The sequence below is a fragment of the Triturus cristatus genome, chromosome 9 (assembly GCF_964204655.1).
Source record: "Triturus cristatus chromosome 9, aTriCri1.1, whole genome shotgun sequence".
NCBI lineage: Eukaryota > Metazoa > Chordata > Amphibia > Caudata > Salamandridae > Triturus > Triturus cristatus.
Window position 1 is genome coordinate 479,526,318 of NC_140592.1, and position 12,864 is coordinate 479,539,181.

Below are 12,864 nucleotides of genomic sequence, written 5' to 3' on the forward strand. Positions count from 1 at the left end.
TAATTGCCTTCCATTTGGTCTAGCAACGGCACCATGGTGTTTCACCAAGGTGTTACATTCAGTAGCAGCTTATTTTTGAGAAAAAGGAATACAAATGTTAGGGTTTTTTTTACATTTATTTCTTATTTTGCAACATACTATGTAAACCCACATCATTGGTGATCATGACATAACAGAGACATAGCAGTTACAGGGTGACACGACTGCAAGTACTTCAAGACAGTAGACCCAAGAGACTAGGCTCCACAACTATCAATGGGGAAGACATCATAGCAACCCCATTACAGCATGCTTATGGCAAAGTGGCAGATACTAAAGAGAGATCCAAGATAGGAGGGCTCAACAATGGCAGCCTTCATCTTTAACCAGATATAACTGGGTATATCAGCAGGCTAATATACAGCGAAAGAAATATCATGAGCCTTGTACCGCAGGCTGAAGTTGAATGAAGAAGGCTTCATTTTTCATGAATGTGCAGGAGAGTATCATTCATAAACTGCATCGCTGCATCTTTCAGTAGAAAACAGCACAATAAACCTTTTAGCAGGGAATATGAATGTAAAAGAAAATGCAACCCGCAGGCTTACGTTTAAGAGATAGAAAAAAACAAAGCTTCTCTCTTTAAGGATCTAAGAGGGGACTTTTTCAAAAATGCCTTGTAGAAGCAGTTGCCACTGTGACCCACACAGATATCTATTCACTGAAAACACCAAAGGGTATAGTGACGTTATAGTTAGGAATAGACATAATATGTTACTTTACATTTTTTTTAAACTTGGAAATTACAGTTAGGTGAAAATGTCAGTTTTAAACTAACAAAACCACTGAAATTCACCAGCTGTAGTTACCTAAAGTAACTATCTTGTGCCCTAAAGTAGCTATAGCCCATGCCCCCGCCATGCACAGTGTTTTCATCAATGATGTCATTTCATATGTTACAGTGATGTTATAAAAGATGTCATAGAACATGTCATGAGTGATGTAAAATAGGAGGTAATGAGTAGTGCATGGCGTGGGAGCCAGTTGTACTTACTTTAGGGCACAAATTATAATCAATTGAAATAAATATAACTGGTGAATTTCAGGGGTTTTGTCAGTTTGAAACGGTATGTTTTAACTGACATTTTCAAAACCTAATCCCCTAAACCGTGGTGTGGGTTTGGTCGGTGGACTTGACTGTGTGCGCGGCAACATACTGCTGACCATGTCATGTAACAATATAGAGCCTGTCATGTTAAGTAAGGCGAATCTACTGACTTTGTTAAAGGGTCAAAACATGCGGGAAAATTGGTTTTATCAAGGGGTCAGTCAGTACATCAACATATACCAAGCAGAACTGTTGTCTTTGTCAAAAAGTCATCAATAACTATAATCAAATGTATATTATATAAATTCACACATTGTAATGTTTAATTAGAGGGCTGTCATGAAATAGCTCCAATAAAGCACTTAAAAAAAGTCAGTGTTAAACTTTTTGTTGAGGCCACAATATGCAGCCACAGAACCAACCCCAAGGGATCTCTGCTCTCCAGCTGAAGAGCATTCAGCTCCAACTCGCACTGCTTTAAAAATGATGGTAAGCACTCTTGGATTAATGGATTCAATGACCCAGAAGACTTACTGCACCAGCATAAAAAAAAGGAAAGAAAGCTATGAAAGGCATTATGGGTAGGCCTGGGTGGAGTTCGAAGTGACCAAAAACTCTGCCGTGCTACATGGAGTTCCACAAGTGGAGAAATGCGCTACGTCGCGCCATTCAGGCTGATGTTTAGTGCTGGATGTTTGCCCTGCGATGTAAAAGCAGGGCGAATGGCACCACAAGCAAGGTAAGTGGGCGCTGCTTCTTTCTGTGGCTCGAGTAGATATTCTACTTGAGCGGCAGCTTCCTCAACGCGAACAGGTTTCTCAACGTGAGCGGTAGCTACCATCTGTGACTACCCGCGTTGAGAAATCTTACCGGGAGGTGGTCTGGACTAAGATTTTGGGAGAGCGGGAAAAGCTATGCGAGCACAGCAGAATTTCACGCCCAGGCTTAATTATGGAGAACTCCCCGGCTAGATCAATCAATGTAAAATGAGATCTTCAACATTGAGACAAGAAAGAGCTGAAGTTGGCCTATTCCTTTGTGATCTGTGTGGAGATAGTGGTTTCCACATTCTCATTGAAGAAATAAATATTGCTTTATATGCTTTTCTTGAAGGTAATACTTTTAACGGTGTCCAAGGATTCTGTACTTGGTCCAAAAAAGGGATTAATCAGAGTTGAAGGCAGATATGGTAGTGGAGTTGGAGCCGGTGACTTAGCTTGGCGAAAGCGAGGAGGAGGGATTGGAGGGATTGTGTTGATTCCCCTCTATACCTCTTTTAGATGTGAGTGACCATCCACGGGTGAAGATCTTACAGCTTGTTAAGCCGTGGACTAGACTAACTGGTCAGTTGGAGATATGGGCCATGCCCTTTACAATTGAGAAAGTGATTTAGAATTTTTTTGTCTCTTCGACATTGGCAGTGAAGTGGTAGACTGCAAACGTCTTCTCTTCAACAGTGATGCAGTCGACGGCATATCATGTGTCAACGACAGCAATGTGTGCAAGTGAACATGGTCTTCTCAACGTCGAAAGAGAAGAATGATGCCACTGCATTTGACACCAACTCGAGTGGCGATGTTGTGATGTCATCGATCCTTCCTGTGAAGATGAGCAAGTTGGCACTGATGGTAGCATTGACTGCGTCGTCTGCGATCTCATCATCTGGTGACAAGAAGGATATTATTTTTTCTTCTTTGATCTAATATTGTGATGGTCTTTTCAAGAGGATGGGAAAGAGACAGACTGATTGAGAGGGAGCTCTATCCAGCCTCCTCTTCTTCCCTTGTGTCTTCACACTTGCCTCTTAACCTTATGTCTTCTTCGGCTTTCAATGTTCTTTTGGACATCTTTTTTCAGATGTCAGAAAGAGTGAGCGGCAGGAAGAAATACAATGCACACTTTAGGTGCATTAGTCAGAGACTTCTGTCTCCCACAGGATGGATATCTGGAGAACAGTGATGGCATTTTAACTGAAAATCCTGTCAGTAACTGGGGAAAAAATGGCCCACTCAACAGGATATGTTAAAAGACATTGAGTAAAGTAGATTAATTATTTTTCAATGTAGAAAAAATAATAACTCATGGTAAAAAAAAAACCAACAAGAAAACTGCAGCATTCTTCCGGGGACACTTCTCTTACGAGCCGGGTAAAAAGAACTGGGTCACCAAGACAACTGCCAGTACAAGGCATTATAAGAGGTGCTGCCCAGGTTCTTTAATCAATGGACTCCTTTGTTTGTTCTCTGTTAAATATAAGCATATTGCCCTTCGCTAAAAGGTTTATTGTTCTGTGTTTTCTACTGAAAGATGATATAATACAGTTCTATCTATAATTTTTAGAACTCTTTTGAACAATCATGAAAAATGAAAAGTTCTGTAGCCTTCCATTCAAAAGAGTTATAGAGAAGATTAATAGACAAAGACATTCATTGATGCCGTTCCCATGAACGTGAACTATATGAAGATGTTCTTGAGTCCATGCACACAGCAGGAAATTACTCAAGTGCTTATGACTATCAATGAAGATTCTACGATTTAGAAATATGCTTATGCTCTTAAAGATGTCATCATCATCAGTCTTTATTCGATTTAGTAAAAATCATAAAAGACACAAACATAAATCCAAACATTGCAGATAAAATACATTAAAATATTTAAGTCCATCAATAAATAAGTTAAGAATTTCTTTTTAAAAAAGACATTAAACTAGTCAAAGTGACAACAATTTTAACAATACATAATTAATAAATCCCCATCAACTACAGTGCTATGGAAAAACAATTAATAGAATTTCACACTAGGTAACAGCAAGTTGGGTTGTGTGGTGGGAAGTATTCTGGTGTTTGGCACAGGCTTTCGCCCTTAGAGACCATGCCCAACCCAAGAATTTAGCTATCGGTATAGAAATAGTTGGGGAAGTGTTGGTGCATAAAATTCTCAGAGCAACAACACTACACCTAGTACCCAAGTTTCTACACAGTGGTGATAACCACACTCGTCTAGGAGCAGCTAGCACAGGGCAAACAAACAAGAAATGGGCAATAGATTCTGCCTGTAACCCTCAGGCAGGGCAAATTTCCTCTCGTGGGCTAGACCACCTGCCTGTAAGGGACTTAAGTGGTAGAGAACCTGCTCTAAGCTGAAAGTAGAGCTTCCTGTCTCTGGGTTTCGCAATCAAGTCCCAATATTGTTCAAGGACAGGCGTGGTCTTGGCCTCTAGATAGCGGCCAGCCATCCCGTTGGGGGTAGCTCGACTCCACACCTGATGGTCGACACATTCCCAATAGATAGCTTTTATAGTTTTCTTTGTGGGAAACTGAGCAGTTGCTGGATCGCGCCATAACCCCACCATGCCCATGAGTGTCAAGGTCTGGCGGAGCTGCCTCAACCATTCGATCTTGTGAAAAGCGTCTAAATCTATGACATCCATGAGCCCTTGGGCATACAGGAAGAGCTCAGGAGTAGTCCAGAGCCTTCGCCAGTATAGAACTGGGCGAAGCCTAGCAATATCCACAATGGCCTTCCTACCCAGCTCATACCTTACAGGAACCATAGGGGAACTCTGGGGGAGGCTTGTTATGCTGCGGAGGAATGAATTTTCGGCTAAGGCTAAAGGAACCAGCCGATTAAACCCCCATAGTTCTGCCCCATACAACACTGAACCCAAGGCCTTAGCCTCATAAACTTGGAGTACAGGTTTTACGGGCTTAGTGAAAGATTTTTTATGTTCAGTAATTATTGCACCCGAAATTTGCCTAAGTTTCAGGGCGGCTACCTCTATATGCTTATCCCATTTATTACTACTAGTTATATGTATGCCCAAATAAACAAAATTGGAGACCATTTCTATTGGTTGCCCATCCAAAAAAAACTTTCTCCCTCTAAAGCTTGGATGCGGATTGAATGCCATAAATTTCGTCTTAGCCACGTTTACCTCCAAACCGTGGCCAAGGCAGAAATCCTCAAAAACTAGTAGCGCTTTCTGCAAACCACTTGGGGTTTTTGATACGAGAAGCGTATCATCTGCAAACATTAATATCGGAGTGATAACTCCGGCAAGCTTTGGAGCATCAGTAATGGCGCTAAGCATAGATTGGGCTATCCCATTAATATATAGGGAGAAGAGGGTAGGGGCCATAGTGCAGCCTTGCCGCACACCTCGTTCAACCGGAAACTCTGGGGTGACTTCGCCCACTCCTCCCCACTGGATTTTAGCGAAATTAGACTAATGGAGCCTCTTTAACAGAGTCAAGATTTCTACTGGGAGCCCTAGTTTTTCAAGGACTACCCACATCCGATGGCGAGGGACGAGGTCAAAGGCAGCTCTTAGGTCCACAAAGGCTACATAGAGATGTAATTTTAAAGACCATGTCATCTGAAGCATTAAGTGATTATTCTTGCCTTAATAACATGAAATTCTTTACAACTAGATGCCCTCACCCTTTCATTCTAAGCCAACTAAAGTCTATACTCTGAATCGAGGCAGAAGGGAAAATCTTTCTTTTTCCCAATGGCAAACCATTAAATACGAACCACTACTCTAAGCTGCTACCATTCATTGCCCTGAATTCATAGTCACCTGATAGAGGGACTCGCATCCACTTGAAGCTCTCCGGCATGGCTTTAATGGGCAGCACGTATGCTTCTTCACACTTTCTCCTACCTTCTTGATTGCTGTCCAGTCCTCCAAGATGTCCAGGTCGCTCAGCATGTACACGATGTATGGACGTGCAGGATTGTTAAGGAGTCTGTGTGCACCAAAACGAATGTCTATCAAATATTAAAAACAGGTGAAAAATTCAGTGCTCGACATAATGTTCAATTGTAGCCTTCTCACAGCTCAGACTGCCTCCTGACCTCTAACACTAAGGTTTTATGTAACCAAAGAACCAAACTTGGTATTTTCTTTCATCCATATGTAGCTGCTACAACTTGAGACCACTCCATAAATTGCTTATTAGTTTCTGAAAGAGTGCTCTGTTGAAGTCAGCTGTGGAACTGGGAAATCCAAGATATTATCCTGGCTTCCCTATTCAAGCAAATCATACAATTCTTGGCAAGGACCTATAGTCATGTACTACCAAAAATGGGAGTGCTTACTAACAGACAAAACACGGGTTCCCGTTTCACATATTCTGCGTATTTACATGGTGTGACCTAGGCCCCAAGTGGCTGTAGAAAAGTTTAAAAAGCAAAAACAATAAATGAAAGCCAATGTTGCGCCACAGTGGTTAGCATGTGTTGTTTACAAAACCAAATAAACAGAGGAAGAAAGGGCGAGGACAGAAAGGGTATGTAGAATTAAGAATTCTTAAGCAATGACAGAACCTACTGTGAACAGGTGGCAAGGACGGTTCTAGTGTGGAGTGTGCTTATTTATTAAAGGGCTGCTTTTTCACTATATAGTTGCTTGAGCTGAATATTCTTTAAACAGTTGTCAGGTCTATCCTGCACACCGAACCCAGGATGATCACACCTAAGCCAGGATGATGAAATGCCACAAATTTCACTTCTACAAATGTTCCATCAGAACAGAGCAAGTGTTAGCAGATTGAGGGCTACATGTGCCAAAATGAACTCCTTAACTGCCGGAACTTTTTTACCCATGGTATTGAGCCCTTTTTCGATATTGTTTGGTACTTTAAGCTGACGCCTTCATAAAAAAAATTCCAAACAAGGTCTCCAAGCTAAATTTGCGTCCTTTTTTCCAACATCCTGGGGATTCTTAAGGTACCCAGAATTCATGGATTCCCCTTCAGGGCATTGAGGAAATTGCTTAAATACAACTGAATTATATTTGTTTTGGGGGGAGAGGGGAATGGGGAAAAAAGTACAGTTTAAAAAAATCTAAACATGACATCAACAAAAGGTTTGCTGTTCTAGTATCACCATCTTCCCAGCTTTCATGGAAAAGCAAGTGTTGCTTACAAAACACAATTTTTTGCTATACCTTTTGCATTTTTCTACGAGGTAGTCCATTTATCCTAATTTTGATGCTCCAACTTGCTTGCAGTTTGTGCTAGAAACAAGTGTGAAGCCCATGGGTGATCCCAAAAAGCTATACATCGCTGAAGAGTAGGCACATTTCGAAATTCAATGTGAGGGCTGGAGGCTCAGATGATGCTTTACTCTCTCATTTATTCCGCTCAGCAGCCTTAAAAAATATGTTTTTATTCAAAGACTACAAATCCCATGAGTCTTGGCAACAATAAATAGACCACCATACAGTCAGTCCCATAGAAGAACCATCAAAGATTAGCACTTCCTCTTTCTTCGCTGCTCAGCAGCCAGATAAGTGCTTTCCTTAATTTTGCTATATGGGCATTATGGCTGTACTGTTGTGTGTATTTTCATAGGGTATTACTGCCACTTAAGGTATTAAAACCGCCTTTCGGCGACTTATTAGTTAAAGCCCCTTAAGGTCTTCATAATATTGCACCTTGTGCGTTGACAGGGTGCCTTAGTAACAGGCCTAACAAAGTACGTGTGCTGTCTCCCTTGCACTAACGACACACCTCCCAAGCAAAAGAGGGTTGGGGCGGGTGTGTTTCCTGGTGCAAGCCCTACACTGCAATACAGATGGGAGACTAAGTCTCCCAGCAACGAGACGCATGGTGCTCCAGCGGCCCAGTAGGGGGTGTGGAGGGTGCATGTCCCATGAGAGGAAATTCACCCCTCCTTTACAAATTTCTCACATTCCCGCTTGACAGCTTCCCTTTTCGTTGTGGAGAAGGGCCTGTTATTGTGGTGAGTGCTGGAGTCAGCGAGGCAGGGTTCACCCCAATTTGACTTTCTCCAGATAAGCAGATCGACCACGGAGCGTTTCTTGCTCAAGGCCAGTGTATTTAGAGGGCGATAGAGGTTCAACACTAAGCATTGGCTAAAGCAATCCTATCTAGGGAGTCTAGGGAGTGTTTTCAGTGATTTTTTTCTGGCTTTGCCCTCAGATACCATACTATTCTGACCTCTGGTTTTCACCAGAACAATCATGGCTGGTTAGTTCGATGCATATTGGGAGTCTGTGGAGGAGGAGCACTCACTGCTTCGCATCCATGAAGAGTTAGTATATGCCATTGATGCATTACTAGAGAGGGCGATCTCTTTGGCTCTTGAACACCTGATATGGAGGCGACCAGCGAAAGGTTGGGTCGCCATTGCTCCTTGGCTACTTTCCCCACTCTCACGGATCTGTCGTTTGATACAACGGCTCACAGTATCTCCTCTGGTTCACCCCTTGACCCCCTGCCTCAGAAGGCGTGGAAGTCCTATGGCCACCTGACCTTCCCCTGGTTGCGCCAGATCTGCAACCAATCTTCGGAAGTGGGTCTGGTTCCACAGGGATGGAAACTGGCGGTGGTCTCTCCCCTTATTAAAAAATCAACACTGGATCCAACTAATCCGGCTAATTTTCGGCTTATCTCTCTCCTTCCTTTACCTATTAAAATCTTGGAAATGGTCGTGAGCAGGTCCCTCTCAGACTACTTAGAGGAACACCATCTACTGGACAGGGACCAGTTTGGCTACCGTCCCGGTCACGGAACGGAGTCAGCTCTGGTCACCATGTTGGACAACATGCGAATGCGGGCTGACAACGGGAGCACCGCTGTTTTGGTGCTCCTGGATATGTCAGCCGCATTCGATACAGTGAGTCACTATCTTGCTGGGGCGTCTGGAGGAGTTTGGGGTGAGGGGTCGAGCACTGCAGTAGCTTCGTTCCTATCTGGCGGGAAGACATCAAGTGGTGACTCTGGGGCCTTTCTCTTCCGCAAAAACCCCTGTAGCTTTTGGAGTGCCGCAGGGTTCTAGTATCAGCCCCATCCTATTTAACATATGTTTACAGCCGTTATTTGCGATCATCAAGGCGTTTGGGGTTGAGCTAGTCAACTACGCAGATGATAAGCAACTGGCCTTCTCACTGGAAGGAAAACAGGCGGTCCCTCTAGAACAATTCCAAAACTGCATGAGGTTGACTATCGACTGGCTACAGAGAAATTGCCTGCAGTTTAATGGAGATAAAACAGAGCTTTTGTACTACTCGCCGTTAAGGCGGATTCAACATCTGCCGGTGGACCTCAGGCTCGCTCCGGATGAGGCTCCACTGGCTCCAGCCAGCACAATACGGAATGTCGGTTTTCTGCTCGACAGTAATCTCCAGCTAGACTCGCAGGCAAATAAAACAGCCAGCGTATGTTTTGGGTTACTACGGCTTTTACGCCGAATCCTTCCACTTTTGCCTGAAGACTCTGGAAGTACGGTTGTAAGGAGTACGGTATTAAGTAGAATGGATTACTGCATCTCCTTGTATTTAGGAGCCCCCCAATACATTCTGGAGGGGCTACAGAGAGTTCAGTCAGCTGCAGCGAAGCTGGCGTTAAAGCGCAAGCACGACTTTTCTTCTACTCAAGCGCTACAAGAGCTCCACTGGCTGCCAATCAGAGAAAGGGTTCTTTTTAAGTCCCTCTGCTTAGTTTATAAAGCAACTCACTGGATGGGCCCGGTCCCTCTTCAGGAAAGATTTATGCGTTATCTTCCCTCGAGACAGCTGCGCTCCGCCAACGCTTGCTTGTTGGCACAACCCAGGTTCAAACGAACAAGGCTGGGCGTGAGAGCCTTCAGTGTTGTGGGTGCTCGGATGTGGAACGAGCACCCACAGGGGATTAGACAGACGAATTCTCTAATGGAATTTAGAAAGAGCCTCAAGACCTGGCTCTTTCCAGCAGCCTGATGGCCCCTGATCGATCCCTCCCCTCAGCACTAATGATTCCGTTTTGTCAGAGCGCCTGGATACCCGTAGGGTGACAGCTTGCGCTATACAAATAATAATACAATACAATACACCTGAGCCAGCGCATAACTTAGCTAACTGTGAGGTACAATGTAGTACCCCATCTGGGGAAGGCTGGTGGCTGGAACCTCTTACTAGTGCAATGGGGCATCCAAGGGCAAGAACAAAGCCAGGCCCATTACCAACTTTAGAGCAACCACTTCCTCATCTGATGCCTGTGAGAGACCACGCCAGGCCTTCCTAAAAAGGTGCCTATTTTATTCAGGAGGCACAGGACGATTCCCAACAGGGAGTGGATGACAATACCGGGGAGGACACTGATAATCCCGATAACGATTTGGGCAATGAGCCAGGCCTGAGCAGACCCTGGCGACTGGAGGGTGGTGCCAAAAATTCCAAGCTGGAAGATTTAAATGACCAAGACTCTGCAGGGATACCAGGCATGCTCAACCCGAAAGGTATTTACCATCCCTGCTCCACGGACTGGGTCCCCGCGCCAAACCTATCACAGTATGTGGCCAGACGTATCAGGAAATCCATGGACCAAGAGTTCCAGGGCCGCTTCAATGCAGAATGCCCCAAGCCCTCCATCAGCAATAGGATGGCAAGTGCCCCATACATCGATCCACAAATGGCAACATCGATCACCAAATTCATTAAGACCTCAAGAAAGGTCTGCACTTTTCCTGGCGGTCTTGCCAAGACAAAGTTTTGGATGGTCTGGGTCACCTAACTAAAATATTAGACATGGCGGAAGATGCCAGTGAGTAAGGCCACATGATTGATCCCACAAATCATTCGGGGGAGCCCTATGTTTTCTTGGTAATGCCAACTGCACATTATCAAAGGAGCGTCAACGCTCTTGGTTGATCAAAATAGAGCTGAGGCTAGGCGCGCTAGCCACCGCTGAAGCCAGCTGGTTGGCCAATGTGGGATCTCTTCGTAGAACCTTTTATCAAGGAGTTGTCCTGTTTGTTAATACTTTTTCATCTCTGGCCAAGGTCCAACAGTCCGTTGTGAGAAAGTGGCTCTGTATATACTGTTCCCTAATAGGTACAGGGTGTACAGAGTCCACAGTCCCCCAGGGTTTGACAGAGGTTTAAGTTAGATATAACCTTACTCTCTAAAGTGGTAGCTTGGTCGAGCAGTAAGGCAGTACCAGAGGACACTGTAAAGCATTTGTTGTACACACTCAGTCAGCAAATGGTCTCACACACTCAATAACTGGACCCCACGCCAATGATTTATATATAAAAAAAATATAAATGTTTGTTTTATTTTAGAAACAACCCTTGGATTTAAAATATACTTTCTCAGCATGAGATGTTTCATATAAATACTTTTGCAATATGCAATTGGCTTTTGTAAACAGTTACAAGTGGTTGCAATAGGCAACTCTATTTTAAACACAACAATGCATTGAGCTCAATGATAAATTCAAGTTATTTGTAACAGATTACTTTTTAGATTACTTTTGGAATTCCAGGACTGGATCCTAGATTCAGTCCTGGGTCAGTATTCAGAATCAAGTGATGAAAGTCGACTTAAGTACTGTAATGATTTTTAAACAATATTTAGCTATTTTAAAAGTTGACACTTATAAAATATTTCAGAGAAAACAGTCAATGATTCCCTGTTGAAGAAAATGCAGGTTACAGGTTCAGTATGTTCTTGTTACTTTTGTAATCCAGTACTGGGTGCCTGGACTCAGTACTGGGACCTTTATCCAAAACAGGTAAGTAATTACGTTTTCAGATATTATGCGATTTTTGAAGAATATTTAAAGATTGCAGAAATCGACACTTAGGAGAAATTTCACAGAAAAACAGTCAATGGTTTCCTATGGAAGAAAAATGAGTTAAAGGTAAGTATAGTTGTGGGTACTTTTCAGAGTCAGTGCTGGGCACCAAGATCCAGCACTGGGAGCTCACCTAAGAGCAGGTGAGTAAAGTCATTTTTGTCACTCGGCTGATTTTTGGTGAATATTTGAATATTTGAAAAGTCCACACTTCGAAGAAATTTCAGGAAAAAGCAAGTCAATGTTACCCTATGAGGAAAATAGAGTTTGCGGTTTAAGGGTAAGTACTCAACTGGCAGAGTTGAGGTTCTGGGCACAGACTCAGGGGTCTCCCAGGGTCAGGTAGGTACAGTTGGTTCACCCTCAGCGGCTCTAGGGCGGCCGGGTGCAGAGAGAGGTAGGTCCAATGTTATCCTATGAGGGATAGGGGGGCCTTGTTTGGTGGCTGCTGACTGGCAAGCCACGCGGCTGTGGGAGCTGGGCTCCTGGTCATTTACTCAGGGCAAGTGGGGAAGTAGTTAGGAGTAGAGTTTTCACTGCCAGGACCACTCGGGCGGCTGGGTGCAGAGTGCTTTTGAGCCTTCGGGCGCTCAATGAATTTCAATGGGAAATCTCCGGTTTGGAAAAAGACTGGGGACGAGGACTCTTCAGGTGCCACCACCACTTCGAGAGGTAAGTTGGGTAGTTGGAGGATAGGTAGGTACCCCGGGATTGGACACAGAGGGCCGTGGGGCGCCGGGTGCAGGGGTGCCTTTTGGTGTCGGAAAATCTTACCCTCTGTTGATCGCGGTTGGGGTGGCACACTGTTCTGAGGCTGCAGGATTCTTCAGGATTGTCAAGGGGGGTCCTTGGGCGCCGGACTCGGGGTCACAGTCGCCGTGGGGTCGTCCTCGTGGGTTTAGTTCACTCCGGCACCGGTCAGGCTTGGCTGGTGCAGAGTGGGCTGGGATCGCGGTTCCGGGCTGCTGCCAGGGGTGAAAGGTAGGTTTTGAGTAGAGCCTCTACTCATGGGAGTCCCAGGGGATCAGAGTTCAAAGGTAGCCAGGTCCTCCGGGGTTTCTGAGGTTGCTGGCCACAAGAGATGCCGGGTTAGGAGCAGGTTCCAGGTCGACAGGCCGGTAGGGCTGGGGCCAAAGCAGTTGGTGTCTCCCTCTCCTTAGCAGCTGCAGGGCAGGTCTTCTTTTCTTCTTGTAA

The 12,864-nt window shown here is 44.5% G+C and overlaps 1 protein-coding gene across 16 annotated transcripts in view; it reads right to left on the reverse strand.

The window, feature by feature from the left end:
* Positions 1 to 12,864, reverse strand: part of BRMS1 (BRMS1 transcriptional repressor and anoikis regulator) — a 292,161-nt gene that overhangs the window by 94,062 nt on the left and 185,235 nt on the right. For 8 of the 16 annotated variants that reach the window (XM_085625430.1, XM_085625426.1, XM_085625428.1 and 5 more), the window contains one exon: positions 5,751 to 5,815. In XM_085625430.1, coding sequence (XP_085481556.1) covers positions 5,751 to 5,815 — 65 coding nt within the window. Of the gene's footprint in view, positions 1 to 5,666; positions 5,816 to 12,864 lie in introns of all 16 variants that reach the window. The other 8 variants (XM_085625422.1, XM_085625418.1, XM_085625420.1 and 5 more) reach the window with 1 other exon arrangement.